The following is a 24,733-nucleotide window of genomic DNA, read 5'->3' on the forward strand; positions in this document are numbered from 1 at the left end:
CTTCTATTGTGAGCATTTGCCAACCAATAACAGTTAGGTAGATGGTCAATAGAAACTTCTGGCATTTACCTTATTTGTTTGTTTATTTGTATCTTAATTATATATTTTTTAAATTTAGCAGATGTGAAACCACCTAACTATGCACATGTTCTTATTAATGTTTTCTTTGTTCTCCTGATGGTTCATTGCACCCACTTCTTGAATCTTGTCTTACATAAATGGTAAGCTCTTTGTGGCAAGAACCATCTTTTACTTCGTCTCTGAGCAGTGTCTAGCCTAGTGGGGCTCTGATCCTCATTAGGAACACTTCGCACTACAGTAATATAAACCACTGCTAATAATATAACAATCACCTATGTCTTTCTGCTGAGAGTAGTGTGAGCAATGCTGTAAAATACATTTCTCTAAGACGCTTTGCCATTATATGGGAGGGTCAAACCAGAAGCTAAATTCTAACCCTTTCTTCATTATTGCTATTGTTTTGGCCATTGCATTCATTCCAAAGGATATACAGTAACTCCTCACTTAAATTTGTAGTTATGTTCCTGAAAAATGCAACTTTAAGTGAAACGATGTTAAGCAAATCCAATTTCCCCATAAGAATTAATGTAAATGGAGGGGTTAGGTTCCAGCCCTTCCCCCAAGCTCCCACCCTAGACCCACCTCTTCTCCCCCCAAACTCCTCCCCCTTTACTTTGCACACTGCATCCTGGCTCCTCTGCCCTCCCTCCCCTCCCTTCTAAATGCCACAAGCCGGCTGACTGCCGCGTTCGTTCGGGAGGGAGGGGGGAGGTGTGCCAAGTCCTCGCTCCTCCCTCCTGCCCGGGGCAATCAACTGGCTTGCGGTGTTTAGGAGGGAGGGGGGAGGAGCGAGGACTTGGCGCAGGCTCTCCTGCCCTCCCCCCTCGCCTCCTGCCTGGGAAATCAGCTGGTTTGCAGCATTCGGGAGGCAGGGGAGGAAGGGAGGGGGAGCCTGCGGGCTGAGTCCTCTCTCCTCCCCCTCCCTCCTGCCTGCAAAACGCCACAAGCCAGCTGATTGCCAGGGGCAGGAGGAGGGGGGAGGTGCTGATCCGTGGGGTCTGCCGGCGGGCGGGAGGTGCTGTGGGAAGGTGGGGGCGTAGGGAAGCTGCCAGCTCTGGAGAAAGCAGGCAGCCAAACAATGTAAAAGTGGAGCATTGCACAACTTTAAATGAACATGTTCCCTAATTGATCAGCAACGTAACAACGAAACAACGTTAACCGGGACGACTTTAAGTGAGGGGTTAGTGTACCTGGGAATCCTCCTGGTGTAAGAGAATACCTTGGTGGTGAACAGTCTGCACTGCAGTCTAGCTCTATGTCACCATCCTTTCTCACCCCACGATGGGAGATGTGGCTGGGAAATAGGAGACATAGCTGAAGCACCTCTATGCTTCAGCTATTACTGGCTGCCACAATTGCCTCTGGAGGCTGTGGGCAGCTCGGCATATGTTACAACTGTCTTGAGGCTGCTTTAATTTATGCCAAGAACTGTATCAGTTCTTATCAGGTCTTACAAGCCAAGGGCTATAAAGGAGTCAGCATACAGTCACCTTCATGGAGTGCGAATCACAACTGGAGTCTGGGTCTTTATACAAATCAAACTGTGATTCTAATCTGAGATGTATCTCTGGTAAAAAGACACTCTTGAGGTATAATGCTTATAGTCTCTTCATCGTTCTTAGATGCATTTTTCTTAGGTCCTGTTCTGCAAACTCCATTTGTTAAACATCCAGAGTTTTAGCTCCATTCAAAATTCAGTAGCTCAAAGTAGGTTTAAGCTTTGGGGAGACTTGAAGCAGGAGAGGAAAAGGAGCTTGGGATCAAGACTTTTAAAGTATTGACTTTTTCTTTGTTGATTAGCTAATCTGAAAATGCATGAACACAGGATAACACTGAAAAAATGGCTCCACTCATCATCACCACCACCAGTACTATTTGAGGGAAAGGATGGGTCTTATGGTAAAGAACAGGATTGGGAATCAGGAATTCCTAACTTCATCATCTGCTTACTGTGTGACTTTGGACTCTGCTCAAGTTTCCTCCTGTAATAAATTTCTGCTCAATATATAATATTTGTTGAGAGCCTCCAATGGTAGTTGTTACAGGAATGCTAAGTATGACTCCAGTGCTTAATTTGTAACTGATGCTGCAAACCCAGAGGTGCCAGGCTATGAACTGCCAAGCCTAGAGGTGCCAGGGCTCAGCTGTGGTAAGCCCTAGCAAAAATTGAGCACTGTATGACTCTGATCTTGCCATTGGACTTACGTGGGTGGGTTTCTGAGCCTATGCAGATCCCTGTTGAAATAAATGCAGCTCTGAATGGGCACAGGAGTCCACCTGTGATAGGATTCGGTCCATATTGTTATTATAGATGGTTCAATATAGAAACTATGCTTTATAAACAAAGAGAAAATATATTTAAAAAATTGACAAAAAGATGCAGATAGGAATCTAGTGGGAGTTTCAAAAGTGCCTAGATGCCTAATTCCTGGAAATTAAACAGTTTAGGTGCTTTTGACAATCCCACTAGGCACCTATACACAGCATCTTTAGGCATCAGACCTTTAAAAATCTGGCCCAAAGTTTCTTAAAGTTAGTGAATGTTACACGCATGATGAGCATTATAGTGTACTTTGCCATATTAAATGGTATTGAATTGGCATTCCAATCACAACAAACTGTTGGTGGCTAATTTGATTATTTTAAAGGGCAACACTCCATCTGAAAAATCCTATTTCCATGGGAATTATTTGTACATATTATTGCTACAAATCATACTTACTACTCTGAAATTAAATACGTTTCTCTATTATTTTGTCTGTTTGCTTTGTATGTAGTGAATTTTAGGGTTCTAGTTGAAAGTGTATGCCCTTGCAAGATTCTGCAAGAAAGTGTGAGGCCCCATTTGTGCAGGAGACTGGTGCAGCCCCAGCACAGGAGTCTGCAGGTGGCTCCAGTATCAACAAAGCTGAAACCCAAGAGGCAGTAGGTAGTAGTGTGCACGGAGACTGTTTAAAAAACAATTGTGCAGGGATTGATTGGGACGCAAACCTCTTACCACAACACAAATAAATTAATAAAATAACAACACTGGGAGACCTGTAGGAATGGGCCTGAGAACGTTTGGGTCTCGCCAAAAAGGCCTTTCAACAGAGAGGAATTTTGAAAGGATTTTTTTAAAATATCAGAACACTAACTTTCTATCAGAAAGTTTAATATATTGTACTTGGCCCGTTTATAAATAGTCTAGCTGACAGCGTCCCTTTGGTAAGATCCCAGCCCGTGTTCACAAATGAGCCCCAGATGGTTTGAAAGAACTTGCTGTCTTCAGATACGTTGCATCTTGAGCGGAGGTGCAAGGAGACAGATCTTCTGGCTCTCCCGCCCCTCTTTTCTCCTGTTTAGCTGGTTGTTTCCCCTCCTCCTCCTTCCCTGCCTGGCTCCCTCCTTTCCCCTCGCCTCCCTCCCCCCATTACCTGCCGCTCACGTTGGGCTCTTGGCCCAGGAATCATCCTTGCAGGGCCCACCCACCGCCGTCCTTACCATTGGCTCCGCGGGCTGCCCGTCTCCCCCTTCCCCTGGCCCGGAGGCAGGTTCGCGGGAGCTGCGGCAGGCTCGGCGCGTCTCCGGCTGCCTGGGAGAGGAGCCGCCGCTGGCCCCGACAGCTCGGAGCCGTGGTCCTACGCGCCGCGGCGGCGCCCCAGCAGCGGGGGGCAGGGACTCCCCGGCTCTCGCAGCCAGCGCGCCATGTAGCCGCTGCTGCCCCGGACGGCGCGCGGTGCCCCTGGGGCGGCGGGTGGCTGCTTCCCGGCGGAGCATGTAGGCGCCGGCGGCGGGGGACTGAGCCGGTTCCCCACCGCGGCGGCTCCTGTTTGCTCGCGGCACTTGGCGGCGATGGGGGAGAAAGTTTCGGCCGCTCCGGAGCGGCTGCGGGGCGGCGGCCGGATCGTCTCGTCCTGCTCCAGCTCCTCGGGCTCCTCAACTCTCTCGGAGGAGGGGGACGCCGGCTTGGCCCGGGACCGCCCCGGCGGCTGCTCGGACGCGGGGCGGCAGGCGGCGGTGGCTCCCCGCGGGGCGGAGCGGGAGGAAGCCGGGCGGTGGCGGCAGAGCGAGGAGGCGGCGAGTCCAGGTGCGGGGCAGCAGCAGCAGCTTCGGCCGGAGAGCGACGCGTCGCTGGAGGAACAGGAGGAGGAGGTGCGGTTCGTCCCGGGGAAGGGGCCTGGCAAGGTGCGGGGGGCGGCGGGCAGGGGTGTCGCCCTGAGGTTAAAAGCGCGCTCCCCTCCTGCGGGGATTTCCCGGCAGGATCCCGGGTGCAGCGTGGCGGCCCCGGGTCAGTTGGCTGCAGAGATGCTGGAACAATTTGTGTAGCTGGGCTGCTGAGAGCCATTGAACCGAACTGGAAAAACCCTGTATATGATGGGGAGGAGGGGGTGTGTTTGCAGCGTGCTTTGATGGATGCGGGGAGTTGAACTTGCTTCTCTGCTCGTGCCTGCCTCTGAAAGGAGAGCTTGGGCTGAGACTAGCAAACCTTTCCCCAAGCACGTTGTTCACAGGGGTCCTACCCCGGTTCACTTGTTCCACGCAGGATTCTTGTTTGTTCCTTTTGCTAAATGTTTATTTTTTTAAAAAGGGGAAAAAACTTCCTGATCCCCAGCACTCTCCTTTCTTTTCTCCCTGGAACAATACGATCTCACCATAATGCTGCTATAAAATGAACTCTGCAGTGTCAAATGGAAATTATGGGTTAGCCCTTAAATGACACTAATCTGCCTGGAAGAGCTAATGCCATATCTTTGTGGATTATGGTGTGGGTTTGTGAAGACAGATCTGTTGGATGAGATATGTATACACATGGGTTTTTAAAATAGATTCGTAGCCTATTTTCTAATTATTTTAAAGGCATGTGGACTGTTTTCAGGGTTGGGACTATACCTGTATGCATTGTATAGTGTTTATATGTATTGGAATGCTCTGGTTCCATAGCACTTCCTAATACCTAGTTTGGAATCGTATGGTTTTATATGCTGTCACTGGGCAATCTGTGCTGTCTCTTAGCCTGATGGCTCACAAACTTCTTTTGTTAAGAATTTGTCCACAACATCCTGATGCAGGTTACCTTCTCTCTGACTTCATCCTACACCTTCCTGTGGCTATGGCTGGGAGCCAGGGAGGCTAAGGGTGTATCCAGGGGCGGCTCCAGGCCCCAGCATGCCAAGCGTGTGCTTGGGGCGGCATGCCGCGGGGGGCGCTCTGCCGGTCGCTGGGAGGGCGGCAGGCGGCTCAGGCGGACCTCCCGCAGGTGTGCCTGCGGAGGGTCCGCTGGTCCTGTGGGTTCGGTGGAGCATCCGCAGGCACGCCTGCGGGAGGTCCACCGGAACCGCGGGACCAGCGAACCCTCCGCAGGCACGTCTGCGGGAGGTCCACCGGAGCCGCGGGACCGGCGACCGGCAGAGTGCCCCCTGTGGCGTGCCGCCGTGCTTGGGGCGACGGAATGGCTAGAGCTGCCCCTGGGTGTATCTTCGCTGTTAAGTTAGCTTGAGTTAGCTATGCTCAGGCTCACTCCTGTCGAGGTAGCCTAGCCCATAAGAGCTTAAGAATGATCTGACCCAGTATGACCAATGTGGCTGGTGCCAAATGCCTGAGAGAGAACGAACAGAACAATTATCAAGTGATCCGTCCCCTGTTGTCCAATTCCAGCTTCTGGCAGATGGAGGTTTAAGGACATGTAAGATATGTCTGCACTGCAATTAGACACCCACAGCTGGCCCATGTCAGCTGACTCGGGTTGAGAGGCTGTTGAATTGCAGCGTAGATGTTTAGGCTTGGGCTGGAGTCCAGGCTCTAGGACCCTGTGAGGTGGGAGAGTCCCAGAGCTTGGGCTGCAGCCTGAGTCCTGAACCTCTATGCTGCAATTAAGCAGCCCCTTAGCCCGAGCCCTGCAATCCTGATCCAGCTGAACAGGCCAGCTGTGGGTGTCTAATTGCAGTGTAGACATACCCCAGAACATAGCATCGAGTCCCTGGACTCTGGCCATCTTGACCAATTGGTGGACCTATCCTCCATGAACATACCTAGTTCTTTTTTGAACCCTGTTATACTTTTGGCCTTCACAGTATCCTCTGACTGAAGTTAGAGCAGGCACACTGAAATAACATTGGAGCTGCAGAGTAGCTGGGTACTCACTGCATTACTAGCTGAAGTATCAGTAGTACTTGAGCTTCAACCCATAACCCCTAATGAGCTAAGGAGCTCAGGTTTAACGTGCTACTTAACTCAAGCTAGAGATTTTTGTGTGGTTGGCAGGGCCACCTGGGGGGGGCCGGCGGGGGGGGCAAGTGGGGCAATTTGCCCCAGGCTCCCTGCCCCTACGAGAGTTCTTCGGGGGCCTTGGAGCGGGGTCCTTCACTTGCTCCAGGGGCCCCGGAAAACTCTTGCGGGGCCTTGGCTCCCGGAGCTGCTTCCGCTCTGGGTCTTTGGCGGCAATTCGGCGGTGGGGGGGTCCTTCTGCCCCAGGACCCGCCGCCGAAGTGCCCCAAAGACCCGCGGGGGGGGGGGGTCCTTCCGCCCTGGGACCTCTGAATCCTCTGGGAAGCCCTGGTGGTTGAGAATTGGTTAAGGGCAGCACTCCAGTTAAAACCTTCAGCTAATGCTGTTAGCACTGTTAACACAATGTTAGCAAGCCCTAAGAGAATTAGGCACAAAACTTCCATTGAAATTCAGTGGAAGATGAGTGTCTAACTGCCGTTCTGGAAACTGCAGTCTTCCCTAAATAATTCTAGGGCAGATCAAAATAAACAAGTGGAGCAATAGCCACAGAGAACATGTTCGAACACCTGCTCCCTCTGCATTAAAGCCAGTTTATCCGCAGGCTGTTTTCTTTTTTGCATGTGTAAGATTTTATCTTCCCTGGCTGCTAGCAGCCATGTACCACTGTTCATGCCAGGTCACTTGCTGTTTGGTTCTGCTCTCCTTTTGCATTTGCTAGCCCACCAGTTTTGCTGTTGTCAGCAGAATTGCTCATGGTTGAATTTCAAAGTGAAGAAACACTTAAAGCGGCATGTTAAGACTTCATTTTCTATGCAGGAATTCACACGTGGAGAAGATAGGGGAGTTCTGAAACCAACTTGTATGCTCACTTGAAGCTTTTCAAAAAGCTGGATGTTCATTACAGCTTGCATAGTTGGGGAAGTCCTGCTGATTGGTCTTGTCCCATTAGTTTTATTTTTGTTACTTTTAAATACAGTCAGAGTTTGAAAAGCTTACTGGACTTCCCTCTGATTAGGAAGAGAAGGATGCCAGTGAGGTGCAGAAATAGTGCCTTGGTGGGAAGGTTAGATTTCTTCTCTCCTGCTCCCTCCTCCTCCTCAATCTCAGCTTCAGAGAAAGGAAGTGCTTGAGAGTGATAGTTTTGTTAAGTGCATACCACTGCTAGGAAAACCTGTGAGCAGCAGGAGAGGTAGGATAGCTGTCAGCAGACCCAAGAAGACAGTGCTGCCTCAGTTCACACTTTTGTAAAGTTATCTTTATAACCATAACGTGAAATTTTAAATTTAAAAATAAAAAACTTTTAAATTCTGTAGTATCTAGTGTCTTAGATTCCCTGCTGGTTGTGAGTAGAACTGTGAATAATTGATTTTTTTTTTGGTAGCTTAGCAGTTATGTGCAGGAAAAAAAATCGTGTTCAGTTGACCTCGAACTGTAAATTCCAAAAAATTGCAGCAAAAAAGTTGACTTAAAAATACATTTCAGGTTTAAATGAAACATTCATTTAGCTTTGGGGTATTTTTTTTTTAAAATAAAAAGCAAAGGAAATGAAATGCTAAAATGGTTAGAGGAGGAGGTAGTGCTGCCCTCCTTATAACTTTTAGCTCTGTGGTTAGGAGGCTCTCTTGGGATGAATTCCCCGTCTGCCCAATGTGGAGCAAGGGTTTGAACTTGAGTTTAAACATTTCTCAGGTGAATGCCCTAACTACTGGGCTACAGAATGTTCTCTCAATCTCTACTCTTGAAACTGTTCCATGGCATATGAATAATTAAGTAACAATTGGAGCAGGGACTTGAATTTGAGTTTCTCCCTTCTCAGGTGAGTGTCCAAACCGCCAGGCTGTCCAGTAACCTGGGGTGTGTGTGTGTCAGGCTGTCCTGCTGAAGCTGTTCCACATTGTTTAAAACTCTTGAATAGTCATTGGACCAGAGAGAGGGAGAATGATTCCATAGCCTGGAGCTTCTGTGTGGTTGAAGGGAAAGGAATGAATACCAGAGAGGCAGGGCTTGCCCCATTTTCTTTTTCACTATGCCTCTCATCTCCTGTGAACTGGCTCTTCTCTCTGCCAGAAAGTGGCTGGGAGCAGAGGATCATTGTTGTTTATAGTTTTTGTTAAACTTATTAAAACAAATGGCACCAAACATCAACAATGAGTAGTCATTTTGTTTCTGAATACTTGTCTATCTTTCAACAAGAAAGAAGTCATGTAGTTTATAGGCGAATCAGTTTTCAGACTTTGACTGAACTGCTGGAGATTGAGCTTACATACAGTGTGAGATAATCATTGAATTTGAAGCTAATTACTATTGATTCTACTACAAGTTCCTGAATCACCTGAATAACTGGGAACACTCCTGCTTGTCAGAGTGCTACAGCAGACTTTCAGCAGGAGAGCACTACTTCACAGTAAGAATAACTGTTTATTATAATTCTTTCTTTGGCTAAAATGGTTAAAAAAGCTTCTGAAAAAGCCACCTTCTCCCAAATATACAAACCCAGCCCTTGTTACCGTGCTAGATTGAATTTTTACATGAGAAAATTGGTAAATTACCTTTGTAAAGTAAAAAATTTGTTCTTTGTAAATGAGACTTGGTATTCAGATATCAGTCTGATTTGAGTTCTATTTTTCAAGGTTATTAAAACCCCAAATGACTGGGTTTCTACTGAAAACATAAACTGACTTCTTAGAGTTGCTTATACTCAATAAAATATATTCTTTGGAAACAGCTTTTCCGCCCAATTGTCGTGATTCCTGTATCTTAAGTCCCTTGTTCTGTATAATTAAGGACACAGGAGAAAAACTACTGTACTAAGAAACAGCTCTATCATCTGCTTACTGGTCACCTGAAGATCCACTCCTCTGCTCATGATATTGTAACCCACATGCTCTATACTGTAGCATTTGACTTAGGCCATATCTACACTAAAAAGTTAGGTGGACCTAGCTATGTTGCTCAGGGGGTGTGAAAAATCCACACCTCAGCAGTGTAATGAAGCAGACCTAACCCCTGCTGTTGACAGTACTAAGTTGATGGAAAAATTCTTCCGGTGACCTAACTACCACTTCTCAGGGAGGTGGATTAACTACAGCGATGGGAGAATCCCTCCCATCACTGTAATGAATGTCTCCGCTGAAGCGTTGCAGCTGTACTGCTGTAATGGTTTGTGTGTAGACATAGCCTTAGTTTTTCCAGGAGGGGAAGAGAAGCTGTGGGGAGGAGACCTGGATCTTAGTTGGATACTCTTTTTGCACAGGTGCAGAGGGCAGGGCAACTCAGCTAGAAAGACCCAGAACAGGGTATGGTAGTTAGTACATCTGTTCATTAGTTGTTCTGTGGCTGTACAGGAAGTTTTCATTGTGAGCAACCCTCTTGCCAGGTCATACCTTAGTTATCCTCTGAGAGCTGAGCCAGGGGATTGGGGAAAGGTTATAAATAGAAGAGTTAAAAATAGGCCTGTATAGATTGACAGAGGACCAAGCATTGTGTTTGCTTTGAGGGCTGGGTCCCAGTCCCTGTACCACTTTGGATACAGGTGAGTTCTATTTCAGCTTTATTTACTAGGGAAACCCTCCATTAGCATGATATTTGGTCCGCCATATGTGTTTTATGGAACTGCCTGTGGAATTTGTTTTATTAGCACTCTGCTCTAAACTGGGATTCTGTTTTAGAGAGAATGGGGTAGCACTTTGCGAATTCTTGCCTGACTTAGCTGGGCTTATGAGGAGATATGGTTCCCTGCAATTGAGAGGATCAGTCCACTAATAATTCCAGGGCTGAGTGGCCGCTAGTTGTGGAGCTCCCCAGACTGTTTGTTTGCGGACAGGGTGCTGAAGTGTTTGAAAGGACCAAGAGGCTGTCATTTCTCAGCTCCAAAGAGTCCAGGTGACACACACTATGTAATATAGTTACCTCTAAAGTCTCAGAAATCATCTCTGAGAAAGGATCAGAGGGAAATGTGTTTTGATGTGTGTGCTAATGTATAAAAATGCTGTGCTGAAACCTTATATTTGAAAATATATGTACATAAAAGAGAAACAAAAGGGGGAAGTCTGTATAAGCTACACCAACTGATTCTTCTATCCAATAGATTTTGTTTAAAAGTTATTCTTAGTATTACAAATGCTAGTTACAACATTTTATACTATTTACAATGTGTTTTGTATGCATTAAATCTTTGTTATACAAGAACTGTATGGTGCTCTCTCTTTGACTGGGAACTGTGAACATCCATTTATCCGGGTTTTACATTCAACAACCCTGAGGTTGAACTTTGTGTAACCTTTTTAGAAAGCACTGCAAGACAGCTCTGGCCTGTGCTTCAGCAAAGGGTTAAGCTGAGGTGCTGGAAGAAGGGAGTGAGGGGGAAGTGAAATAGATTTATACAGAATATTGTCTGAACATCCTCTGCGTCTGTTCCAGTATAAAAATCAGTTGCTTTGAAAATTATTGTGACTTCATGTGAGAAATGTGAACAAGAGTAGATGGATTTCTGGAAAACCAAGATTCTGTCATGAAGCCATTGATATTGTGGAGCAACGCAACCCGCGGCCCCCCCCCCCCCCCCCCCCCCCCCCCGGAAAATAGAGTTGTTTGTAAACTGTTTTTTGTAGATTTGTCATCTGGAATGCATAACACTCTAGTAGGTACATACCTATGTCATTCCAGATTGCCATCTCTTAATGCAGCATTGTTGGCTGTGTCCTTAAATATGAATAATGTACATGTTTTGCTGTGCTGGAGTGTGACAAGTCTTTTTAAAAAATATGAATGATCTACTCTGAAGTATTTTCAGTGGAGATGTTACATGATTGACACCAGGGCATATCACTCTTCCCTAACCAAGTGGAGTGGTGGTATTTTGCCTTTCCTTTATTTCTTCCCCAACTTCCTTAAAAATAAAAACTCCATCTATTACGGACAGGTTCGGTGTCTGGAAGAGACACCAATTATACAGGTCCTTGCATTGTTTTAGTAATGTGTTTTTAGTCTTTGGCACTGATGGAGCATGCACCATTTCAGCATGTCCTGAACATGTCTTCTGCTCAAAGATGAACTGCATAATTATTGGAAAGTGAATTAAGAGTCATAGATAGAGATGCCACAATGAAATACTATGCTCACTGCTAGGTAGAGCTAGAATTTAACAACAAGATAGTTTTGTGTCAGAAAATGCCGATTCATCAACCTGAACACTTTTTTCCTGGAAAAGGGTCATTTTCAATGAAGCTTTCATTGGGAAGATGTCTCTGGTCCAGGGTATAATTGCTATTCAAAACCAGGGAGATCCACCCTATAATAGTCATAGCCCAGTGGATTCCAGGGTATAATTGCTATTCAAAACCAGGGAGAGCCACCCTATAATAGTCATAGCCCAGTGGATATGGCATTCATCCAAGATGCAGATGACACGGGCAAGCCAAGTTCAAGTGCCTGCTCAGCCTTGTTCAGAACACTTGTGAATCTGGATCTTGCCCTAACCATGAGGCTATTGGCTACTCCAGCGCGTGAGTCTCTTCTGTTTGGAGCTGTTTCAGTCTGTATAAATATTCATAGAATCAGGGAGATCAGGGATGTGAACTTGGTTCTCCCATGACTCCTTCATCTCGTGTGAGTGCCATAACCACTGGACAGTTGGCTTTGTGGGGTGGGGTGTCTTTCTCTGTTCTTACACCAACAACTTTGAAATATCTCAGTTTTGTCCTAAAGTGAAATGGGAAACTTCAAAATTGTGAAAATTCTCGCAGGATGGGAAAGCCATTTCCCAGCCAGCTCTGCTACTAGGTTTTTGAATATTTTTAATGGGGTTATTTAAAAATGAAAACGTTTTGCTTTGTTATTACCTTCTCAAGTATATAGCACTGTCTCAACATTCATGAAAACCACTCCTTTTCCATTTTGTCCTTAACATTAGAAGTTTTTAGTACATCCCTTTCTTTGCTGGAGGGTCTCGTCAAGAACTTTGGAGGACTCTTGGTGATGCCACACAAAGACGTAACCTGAGCTTCTCTCCCCTTAGTGGCGTGAGTGCTGAAGAGACTGATTCTTACACTTAAGGCTTTGTCTACACTGGCAAGTGAAAGACACAACTTTTGTCATTCAGAGGTGTTAACCCCCTCTTCTCCTTCTCTTCTTCCCCACCCCCCAAAGACAAAAGTTTTGCTGACAAACGCTGGTGTGAACAGGGCTTTGCTCCTGCCGACAAAACTAACACCACTTGTTGGGGGTAGAAGTTTTTTGTCGACCAGAGAACTTGCTCCCACTGACAAACAGCGGCTACACGGCACAGCCGTGTTGCTAAAAGCTGCATAGTATAAACATAGCCTCAGCTGCAGCTCAGTTTACACTTTCATGTGCCAGAATTGTTTAGCTCTTTTCCTTATTTGCTGAAGGACCTTAAGAGGACCTGATATTTCTAATCTTAAAAACAAGATTTTGAGATAATCTGCCTACATCATAAAGAAGCAATTAAAGGGCCATAAATTTGTTTTTTTATTTGGTGAGCAAGAGGAAATTGTGCTGAGATTACCATTGATGTCCATAGAACTAGTTTTAGCATTTTTTTTCAGCAGTAATGCAAGTAATCCAACTAAACAGTAATTTTAATAATACTGGGCCTGATCTTGGGACAAGAGCCTGTAACATCTGAGTGATGACTGGGAATTCTTCAGTAATCAATATCATTAATACATAATCTATAGATCGGGCTTCAGCATCCAGCAGTCTTACTAACTATATGAACCTCCACCATAGAATGAGCCATGGAAAAATAGTTTTTCTGGATAACTACAGTTCAGTGTTGCAGGACTCTTGGACAAACCCACAATAGTTTAGTTATATGTTATAGACTTACAAAAAGAGACCTTCTAAAAACATCAAAATGTATTATTGGCACGCAAAACCTTAAATTAGAGTGAATCAATGAAGATTCGGCACAGCACTTCCGAAAGGTTGCTGACCGCTGATCTAAATATTAAGCAACGGTCTTAGGGGTCAGCGCTCTGTAGAATAGAGATGCTCTGATACCATGGTGATGGGCACTGTATAAATTCTAGAATAAAAGACCCAACAGTGAGGAGGGGGTCTAGTGGGGAGGCTCTAGTTCAATTGCAGCAGAACTTGGGCGGCCCTGCCTTCTCTATTCTGCAAAAGCATAACTGGCATGGAGCAGATGGGGAAATTGGCTTTCTGACAGTGGGAGCTTCACCTCTGCTCCTGCTCAGCCTTTAGCTTTTTTGCAGGCAGAGGCTAGGTTGGAAGACCACTTGCCCACACTGCTGTGAAAGCAAAAAAATCTCTAGTGGCTCTCTGTGAGGAAGGTGGGGAGAGATGTGTACCAAATGTTTTGTTCTGTTTTGGTTCAGCACCTAGCACAATGGGAATCCGGTCCATGATGGGGGCTCCCAGGTGCGATGCTAACACAAATAATAAATATCCTCAAGTGCAGTATTTGCAACTGCTGCTGGGATACTCTGCCTAGTTCTGGTGTGCACAATTGAAGAAGAATGTTGATAAACTGGAGTGGGTTCAGAGAAGAGCCACGAGAATAATTAAAGGAGTAGAAAACATGCCTTATAGTGATAGACTCAGAGGAGCTCAATCTATTTAGTTTAACAACGAGAGGGTTAAGGAGGAGACTTTGTTGCAGGTCAGGGAGAAGAGACTTTATTTGATGTTTTGGGTCATTTATAATAAGACAGGACAGTAATATTGTTTTAACATATATAGGTACATATCTTAATACAGAATTAATAATATAAGCAACATATTGTATTTTACCATATATTATCTGTTGACCATATTGTTATGTTAACATTATATTTTATTCAAAATTATTTAAACACAACCTTACCACGTGTGTGTGTGTGTGTGCTTATGTAACCATTCATATTAACTTTTTTGGGGGGGAAGGGGAAGGAAGGTGAATGTTTTCTGCAGAATGAAATGGCCGGGGGGGGGGGGGCGGGGAGTCTTAGGAGAATAGAACAAAAGGAAAGCTAAGGGGGCTGAAGGGGATGTAATTCAATTATTATCCTCTGTGTATATCCTTCCTGACTATCCTATAAATGTAGGATTACTGTGTCTATATATCGAAGTATCTCAATGGTTTCAGTATTTCTACTAAATTGGTTTCCCGTGCAAAGTATACTATTTTACGGTTTTAAAAAAAAATTGTCTGGAACTGTTTTCACAAAAGTTGTTAGACCTTCCATTATAAGATACTCCTATTAATAGTTTATTCCAGTGAGCTACAGTAGGAATAGTTTCCTGGGCCCACAAATTAAAGATTGCCTTTTTTTGCTATGAAGAGCAAGAATAGGAGTAGTTTTCTTGTTCTTGGTTTGAGTTTTTTTTAGCAGGCCAACTACTAATACACTTGTTTAGAACTTTAACAGAACTTAATCTCTCTAGTATTATTTTTTATCTTTCAGGATTATTTTCCGGACCTTTCTACTACCCAGCAGTTCAATCTCCTATATATGAGAGAGAGCCAGGCTGTCTTGCATTTCATAAGATATCTGGGGCAATATTATGTATTTTATTATGTAGTGTGACAGGGTCAGGCCAGATGGCTACAGGAGAGTGTTTGAAGGCAGATATATTAGTCCCAGATTAAGTAGATCCCTTTTCCTTGGGTAAGGTAATGGGCAGTTCCAAAACAAGCAGGAACTTGCTGGAACCAACTAAGGCAGGCAGGCTAATTAGGACACCTGGAGCCAATTAAGAAGAAACTGCTAGAATCAATTAGGACAGGCTGGCTAATCAGGGCACTAGTTTGTAGCGTGCATGTGAGGAGCTGGGAGCAAGAGGCACTAGGAGCTGAAAGTGAGAAGGCAAATTGCTGGAGGACTTAGGAGTACAAGCATTATCAGACACCAGGAGAGAGGTCTGTGGTGAGGATAAAGAAGGTGTTGGGAGGAGGCCATCGGGAAGTAACCCAGGGAGTTGTAGCTGTCACGCAGCTGTACCAGGAGGCACTCTAGACAGCTACAGTCCATAGAGCCCTGGTCTGGAACCTGGAGTAAAGGGCGGGCCTGGGTTCCCCTCAAACCTCCCAACTCCTGATCAGACACAAGAGGAATTGACCTGGACTGTGGTTTCTACCAGAGGGGAAGGTCTCTGTGCTGTTTCCTGACCCACATGGTGAATCTCTGAGGCGAGCAAATCCGCCAATAAGCGCAGAACCCACCAAGGTAGAGGAGGAACTTTGTCACAGTAGAGATAGAGAAACATGCGTTCTGTAAATTAAAAAGTACTGAAAATGTACTACTTGGTTAGTATTTCAGCCAATATTTATTGTCTATATTATCTCATTCCATTCTTTTTCTGTTACTTCATATTGACAGTCTATGCTCAATAGCTTTTTGTGGCTTATCCTCTAAAAACATAGTCATGAGATTAATATGTTCTAGACATAATTTTGTTTGCTGAAACTTCAAGCCTTCTTACAAAGTTTACTAATACATATACCTTTGTTGGTTCCTTTTTTATCTGAAAGTGTTCATTGAAAAAGTAAGAAATCTGTATAAATTCATATTGTATATTTTAAAAAATATATCAGCTATATCTGTTTTAGGGGTTGTCCATCTGTAAAGAAATCTTTCCACTTTTTCCTAGTGATAGTTGCCTCAACACCTAAAAACTTCTTTATTCAGTCCAGTTTTAAAAGCAATGCCACTTTTTATTTTTTATATTCTGAGATCGCTTCTTTTTGTTTGGTGAGATACGGGATTAAGGGGTGACTTGATCACTATTTGTAAGTACCTACATGGGGAACAAATATTTCATAATGGGTTCTTCAGTCTAGCAGACAAACGTGTAACAAGATCCAGTGGCTGGAAGTAGAAGCTAGACAAGTTCAGGCTAGAAATAAAGCATACATTTTTAACAGGTTAATTAATCATTGAAACAATTTACCAAGAGTTGTGGTGGATTCACCATCATTGGCAATTTTTAAATCAAGATTGTATTTTGTTTAAAAGATATATGCTCTAGGTCAAACAAGAATTAATTCTGAGAAGTTCTGTGGTATGTATTATGCAGGAAGTCGGCCTATATGATTACACTTGTCTTTTCTGGTTTTAGAATCTATTCAGAGATCATGAGTCAGGCCTCAAAATGAATTTAAAAATAAAATTGGGTTCTTTTGGTTAGTTGTCTGGATTTTGAGCATTTAAGGGTCATGTTTTCCAACTCTTCTTCGCCACCATGAAGGCTACACCTTTTATTTTTAATTTTTTTTTTAATAAATGGAGATTTTCATGACTTCAGAAGCTGGGGCTTTAGCAAATATACTGAATGTTCTGTGACTTGTGATACAGTCAGAAAAGCTGACAGCTGGGTGCATGGGGGAGTGGTGGGGAGACAATGAGAAGATGGGGAGGAGTGGACTGGGGAGACTAATGCCCCAAAATTGCAGGACTGCGAGGAGGGAAAATGGGTGAAAAAAATCTCCATCTAAAATGAGGCCATTTACTTTTAAGTTTTTTAGTTTGTTTGAGCTACTGATCCCAACTATCAAGAGTTTAAATATCTAGCTGAAAGAAATTCTCCCATAAAATTCTTATATAAAACCTGCCCTCTGCACTTTGAAAGAATCTAATGATAGCCTACTCGAACAGAGACCCAAATAAAACTAAGGCTCCCATCTATCCTATAAACCCTTGACCGGGTTACACTTTGTGTGCTATTTCCATAAAGCCTACCCATGTCTTTAAGAGGCCTAAGCCTGACTTTGTGACCTGGTAACAAAACTGTTACGGTCCATCCATATTTTAAATGGTAAGCATGTCTTAACCAGGAACTCCTTAGCACAGTTATTTGCAGTGCAGATATGGATGAAGGTTTTGAATATAGAAAGGATTAAATCTTGAAAGGCGCTACTCAGAAGTTGGCATACACAGTGTGCCTGATTAATTCACGTTTTAATTTAGAAGTAACTTTGCAGAGAGGAAGAAACACACAAAAGTGTTTGCAGAAATGATTAAATATAGATGGAAGTAGCTGAAAGTGGGGTTAACTCATACAATCCACAGCAGGGATGATGCATTCTCCGTTGTCCCACAGAAACATTACTGTGCATCATGTTCGTTCAGCAGATTTAGGGAGAACTCCATGCATGGGTCTCAGTAGAAACACACTATGACTTAATTTTTATTTCTTGAGGGCAGCATTTATTTAATATATACTGATTGGCAAATTCTTTCTTCATGGAGCCTTTCCTTGATGCTTTGCTAGAACTGTGTAATAGCTGCACCTGTTCTGAGAGTGATATTACTGTGTCTAATAGCACTCGTACCTTGGGAGATAGTGTGCTGTGGGTGGGTGTACAGATCAGCCAGTGTATTTAAAAAAAAAACCCAAACCCTTCAGATTGCTAGTTATCTTCCTGTCTTTAGGCAACTTTTATTAGAATGTAACTATGCTATAATTATGATTGAGAAGATATTTCCAGAATAAGTCTCTATTTTTCATACTTTACCTTACCAAAAATGTGTATGTCAGACCTCTTTCATACCAGACATGAGGTTATGGGTCTATTATGGGAGTGGGTGGGTGAGGCTCTGTGGCCTGCAATGTGCAGGAAGGTCAGACTAGATGGTCATGATGGTCCCTTCTGGCCTTAAAGTTTTGTGTATTAAAATTTTTTGGAGGAAATGTGTAATCATATTTTGTTCAGAGATATTGGAATACCAAAGGAGGTTATCTTTTGGCAGATAACTCATAGCTCAAGGCTTATTTAAAAAGTCACACTAGTGTGTGGTGGTGGTTTCCACCCGATTGGTCTGTCTTAATCTCTTACAGTTTTTGGTTCTCCCTTACATAGCACAGACGTTCTTCTGCTTATGACTTATTGATCATTGCCTGTTAGGTTCACTCCCTCTGGGGCACATGGCATTGGCCACTGTCGGTAGACAGATACTGGGCTAGATGGACCTTTGGTCTGACCTGGTACGGCCGTTCTTATGTTATGTTCTTATGACACTAGAGAAAACTTAGAGTATATCCTCAGCTGATGTAAATTGTCATAGTTCCATCGACTTCATTGGAGCTGTGATGGATATGGAGCTCTTCTGTAGTAACTTATGAATACTGTAGGTTGACCTTGCTATTGGGATGTTCATTGTATGAATATATTGGTTTCGTTTAATAGTGGGCTGTATGGAAAACAAGCGAGCAGGAAGAACAGCTCAAGGTAAACCACCCCACCACAAATGCTGTAGGGTTGTTATGGGACCATGGCAGAGCCTTAACCCTGAGGAGTCTGTCATTACTTGCAGAGTTCACTGAACTGGTTTATGATGAGCAGGGGCCAAAACCCAGGAAGTAACAACCCAAGGAACATTCTCTGGATAAAAAGAGATTCTTTATTTCCCAAGGGGAGGTAGTTGTTGAGCTCTTTGGGGAAGCAGACTAAGACAGGCACCTGCTGGAGTGTCTGAAGAAGCTAGGACACCTTCGCAGGATGGTGAACTTTAGGTAAGACACAGACACACATGCGCATACAGTTTGTTTTAAAATCCTTTACTCTAAATGTGTTCTGACTATTAAACATTAAACAGTATTTTGATTTTAAGAAGGCCATCTGATCGTTATATTCACCACTAATCACAAATTCCTGAAGGAAAGGACCACAGGCACCAAACTCAGTTGGACCTGGTAGGTAAGCATAGTTTGATACACAGATTACTGTAGCCCAGAGTCTGGTCTCAGAGTGGGAGAATTGTAGAACTCCATTCCAGAAGAGGTAAGCACATAAGGCCTGACACCTGAAGTGGGTTTCCTCTGGGACTAAGATGCAGCTAGCTTTGCAACCAGGACAGGTGCTAGGACAACTTACACCATTTTAGTATCAGCCCCATAATGTTCTGCAGCCTTTATGTTTCCGTGTCTGTCTGTGTGACACTCTGGTAGCACAGTGGACTTTTTCTGAAAAGCCATTAGAAACAAAATGAACAAAAGAAGATGAATTGTACAAATCTAAGATGGTAGTCAATGTAACACGTTTTAAGTGGTTTTAAAAAAAAATCCCACACACTACTCTGGATGCAGGGCTAGCTCTCTGAGGGTGGGTAAAGGAAAGGGCAAGTCTTCTACCACTGACACATTTGTAACCACTTACAGTAGCTAGTGGGTGCAAGCTTGGCGTGCTATTATACCCTTCCGTTTAATTCACTTGGATACCAACGGTATAGTTGTGCAATGGAAGTGTGACAACTTATCTCCTACATGATGAGGAAAGAGTGTCTACAACTATGTGTGCCTTGGTTTCATGCAAGTGAGTACAAGCAAGTTACAGCTATGAGAGAACTAAAATATTTGACTCCAGCTTGGCCTCTCCCAGTGTGACTCTACTAGGTAAGGATTTTTGCATAGTAATCAAATTACATAAAGGTAAATCAAAGAGATTATGAATCTCAATGTAGATTTACACAGTGATGAGTCAGTATAAAAGCCAAGAGCGGAACTGGGAATAGCAGACTGAACACAGCTCTTAGAATTTGGTTTCAAATCCAGGTGAAATATGGTGTGAGGAATGAATTCATGAATGAAACTCTGTGAGGAAATAGACTATTAGGTAGTTTTGGCAAGTGTGATGGTTTGACCTGTTTTTTAATTTATCTCGGACACTGTTGCTAGCAGGCTTCTATAGCTGGCTGGAAGTTAGATGATAAATGTAAAACTCAACTACCTGTACTTAGATGCTATCTAACCAACTAAAGCTGATAAAGTTATTTAAATAAGCGTTGCAGGCAACAAATTATCACTATTGAAGCAAAAATATGTCCGTTGTTACAAATCTAAGTGCCAATTTTAGAAATATAAACATGAGTACTCCCATTGAATCTAATGGGGCTACTCGTGTGTAATGTTACTTGAATATGAAAGTGTTTGCATGTTTGGGGGCCTTAGTTGGTAAGGTTTTTATGTATTGATGAGGTATTGGAAGCATTTAGCAGAGGCTTCTTGAATCTCATTTCTGTATTACTGGAGAATGTGTTTATAGTATGCTATATGCGCACACACACAGAGTGATGTTGCTTGAATACACTTTTTAGTTTACTCTTCCTGCTTAAGTTAAAAGTCAGGGCACTTACCTGTAGATTGAACTATTTTAATTCATTTTAGTTAATTTTCATCTCCAGGACAACTTGTCAAGGATTTATTTGTAAAGTTAAGTATATCTTGATCTTCACAAATAAGGTAAAGTGAAACCTGAATTTTTCCATATAATTACAAGTGGGTTTCTTGAGTGGTATATTCACAGCAGACTCAATTCTGTGGTCCTTACTTGGGCAAAATACCTTCTGAAGTCATTGGGAGATCTGTTTGAGTATAGAGTGCATGATTTAGGCCTGTGACTGATAGTCACTTGGCTATTAAGAATTCATAATAATCTTGAATATATGCGAACAGACACTGTTCACTACTTCCCCTCTGCCTCAGTTTCCCAATCTGTAAAATGGGGATAATGATACTGACCTCCTTTGTAAAATGCTTTGAGAGCTACTGATGGAAAGTTTTTTTTTTTTTTAAATTATAATTGGAGATATACCAATCTCCTAGAACTGGAAGGGACCTTGAAAGGTCATCAAGTCCAGCCCCCTGCCTTCACTAGCAGGACCAAGTACTGATTTTTGCCCCAGATCCCTAAGTGGCCCCCTCAAGGATTGAACTCACAACCCTGGGTTTAGCAGGCCAATGCTAAAACCACTGAGCTATCCCTCCCCCCTTATATACCGGTAAGTCCTATGTATTATTCATATTATTACTACTACCTTGTTTTACTATACTGCATTGGTAATAGTTCCTTAAGTGTTTTATTCCATACCTGCTAGTTACTTTCAGATGCTGTGTTATGTACTCTTGTTTATACAGAGTGCTACTCCTGTTGTACTTGAGAAATACTATGAGTACTTAAAATACAGTCTCTGTAGATCCAAGACAGGAGAATTATAGTTGTATGTGCAATCTTCACTTTGGTATTTTTGGCTCTTGAGTGCTTGACCATGGAATCTCTTAAAGTTTTCAGGATTAGTCTTGTCCCTATCTTTCCCTTTGCATTCCACCCACATGCTTTGTGAATATAAAAAATGGCACTGTGGCCATCTGGATAGTTCCAGGTCAGATTTGCTGAGGCAAAAATACTTATTTGTAGACTATCTCCTAGCCTGGCTAACTCTTTGGGGTGCTCTCCTCCTTCTGCATCTTCACTAGTATGAAGATTCTGTGGGTCAAGTTCTGCCACGTACACCTGTGCAATCCCACTTTAGTCAGTAGAGTTCCACAGATGTATCCAATTGTCCTTAGTAGAGTCTTTTTAAAATTCCTTGTTATCTTGGAAGTCCTCCTACCTCCCTAATTTAAGGGTATAATGCAGTACAAAAGCAGTGGAATGGTATTCTCTCCCCCCGTGTAACCACGTGTATGTATATAAAGGTATTGTATAGTTCCATATTCATTATATTACTGGTTTCCATATAAAATTTGCTCTGTTTACAAGCAAATAGAAATGATTTTTGTCTAACAGTCAGCCCTGCAAAATTGTGCTGGGTTTGGACAATCAAGTGGATTTTTTTTTAGCAACACCTCCAGTGGTATCACCAGTATCAGAGGGTTTGCATGACAAATCGAGCTCTCAGCTACATCTGTGTAATTCCATTTGTTTAAACAATGCTCTCATCACACACATACAATAAACATGCATAAACCAATTTATAGATTGATAATTTTACTGAGGGCTTAATCTGCAAACAGTAATGTTGTACAGGTGTAAGAGAGGACAGAGCTTAGCCTGCTGAGCCTTTTTCATTGGTAATGGTGATAGTGTATATGATGGAAAGAGCCTAGATTGATTGTCAGAACCCAGAGTCAGGGCTGGTCTACACCACAAATTTATATTGCTATAGCTGTATCTCTCGGGGTGTGAAAAATCCACATCTCAAGAGAAGTAGATATACTGCCTTACCCCCTGGTTGTCGGCAAAAGAATTCTTCCATTACCTAGCTACCGCCTCTCCGAAAGGTGGATTACCTATGCTAATGGGAGAACCTCTCCCATTGGTGTAGGTAGTGTCTACACTGAAGCAGAGCAGCAGCACTGCAGCTGAAGCACTGTAGCATTTTAAGTGTAGACATATCCTGAGTTCATACATAGAATTAGTTACATGTCTTGAGCATGGAACCTGACAGTCACTTTTTAGAGAAGAATGACGCTTCAGTTGTTTGATCAACAGTCGAAAGATTTAAGAAAACAATTGTCATTCTGGGAAAATGTTTCCTGTATAACCTGTGTCTGTTCAGTAGTTCTCAGAATTGTATTTGTGTGCAGAGCTGTGTAGTGCTGGTGTTGTGTAACTCTGCAGTTTCAAACCATAATCCAGCTCAGTTGTGGAGCTCCGGCATCCAGCGCTTGGAAAACTAGAGTCAGTATACATATATTTCAGTTAACTTTGAATTGTCAAGTCTTGTATTGTCTTTTTCTTTCAGGGAAAAAAAAATTCCCCCTGAAAACTCATTGAAATGTATACTGCAGTATTGATGCCTTTTGGATAGCGAAGAGGTCTGTTGCATTACATACATATAAATGTACATGTACATGTATGTGTATATATATATTTTTATTTATATATATATATAAATAAAAATATAGTGTTCCAAAGTGGGTTTGCTGAATGAAGAGGTGAAAGTATTGATTTCATTCATCATAGATGCAGAGGGAATAAAATACTTGTGCTGATAAACTTGGAAGGCTTAATTCAGGAAATAATTTAATACTTAGATTTTTTTCCCCCTTAATCTAACATTATCCACTTTATCAGGTATCCATACAGTTCTCTCGTCAATGTCCAGTTGTTCATCATTTTGATAGCAATATAATTTTTCTTGCACTGAGAGAAGGCAAGGCTAAAGTAATAGGAGTCACTTGACATAACTTCTAAAAATCAGATCAATATTTTTATTGGATATTGCCATTTTAATGAGCAGTGCTGTAATAACAAACTAATTCTTGTCAACACAACACGTACAGTTAAGCACCTCCTCAACAGTAGGGGACCAAAAAGATGTTATTTTGCCTTGGCTATTTTAACACCTACTTTAAAATAATGTAATCCATAAAATATCCTTTTAACTTTATAAAGCAAAGCAAAGTAACTTCTCAGTAAGCCTTTACTGAATTGTAAATTAAAGATCAGAGTCCCCTACTTCCACAAACATCAATCCAATGAAGTCCTTCTCTACTTTTGCCAACGCCAGGTGATCAAAAATCATGAGTGGCTTTAAAATCATAAGATTTTTTTTTTCAGTTGAGATCTTTTTATTTGCTTTCTGTTTTTTTTTTTTTGAGTCTTTAGGGTTCATGTTTTTTCAGCCTTTATCTGCAAGCATGAAGGCTAGAAACTCACTTTTAAAAAAAATAAACAAAATCTTCAGAATCTTATGTAATCACAGGACCTCAGATCTGGCACTTCAGAAAAGTATCAAATATCATGAGTCGTAATAAAATCAGGAGTGTTGCCAACAAATCTACTTCCCCGAACGCTAGAATAAATAAAACTTGCATTGTGTCCTGATAGCTGTAGAAGCCTGGCCCTTTCAGACAGATGGGGAATAGGCTTGAAACAATATCCTGCCGCCTGCCCCTCTCTTGCTTTGGTGCCTCTGCTTATAGCAACTGTAACAGCATGGCATGTTGGAGAGAGTGCTTTTTAACAGGCAGGTCTCAAGCCATTTAGTTGTATAGGTCAAAACCAACAGCCTAGTTTCCTCTTGGTAACCAGCAGACAGCTAGTGCAGATTCTGTGGCACGGGTGTCGTAGTAATAAAAAGTAATAATTGGAGACATACCAATCTCCTAGAACTGGAAGGGACCTTGAAAGGTCATTGAGTCCAGCCCCCTGCCTTCACTAGCAGGACCAATTTTTGCCCCAGATCCCTAAGTGGCCCCCTCAAGGATTGAACTCACAACCCTGGGTTTAGCAGGCCAGTGCTCAAACCACTAAGCTATCCCTCCCCCGTGTCGTGTTTGTGCCAAGTTATGTTGCTTAATAAGTGGGCTGCTGTGTTCTGCTCCAGCTTGTTTCTGGATTGTCTTAGGCCGTCAAGTCTGGTACAGCACATTGCAGTTATTGAGGGTGTCTGCAGTTTCTTACCAGAGTTTGCAATTTGGAGATGCTGTTTAGGAGATGCTTGATTAGGATTGTATAGAATCAGTATCAAGGAATTTATCTCACCTCAGTCCCCATTTCATCTGGCGTCTGTGCCCATTTCTTTCAGACACAGACCTTGCTACCATGATTCAGGCCTATAATCACTCAAGAGTAAATAAGGAGGACAGAGAGTCTTCTCCATGTTTTTGGTTTGCTTCCCTAAAGCCAACATCACCTTGGTCTTATTTGGATCGAGCTTCTAGTCTCAGCAAAGCCATTGACTTGCTGTGTAGCTTT

General features: G+C 43.0%; 1 protein-coding gene across 1 annotated transcript in view; it reads left to right on the top strand.

Annotated features, from left to right (window-relative positions):
• The first annotated feature begins 3,771 nt into the window (after window positions 1-3,771).
• Window positions 3,772-24,733, top strand: part of MAST4 (microtubule associated serine/threonine kinase family member 4) — a 410,096-nt gene continuing 389,134 nt past the window's right edge. Inside the window, exon 1 of the mRNA XM_045020986.1 lies at window positions 3,772-4,215. Within this exon, the coding sequence (XP_044876921.1) occupies window positions 3,916-4,215 (300 nt within the window). The 5' untranslated portion in view covers window positions 3,772-3,915. The remainder of the gene's footprint in view (window positions 4,216-24,733) is intronic.

This window comes from Mauremys mutica, chromosome 6 (assembly GCF_020497125.1).
Source record: "Mauremys mutica isolate MM-2020 ecotype Southern chromosome 6, ASM2049712v1, whole genome shotgun sequence".
Lineage (NCBI taxonomy): Eukaryota > Metazoa > Chordata > Testudines > Geoemydidae > Mauremys > Mauremys mutica.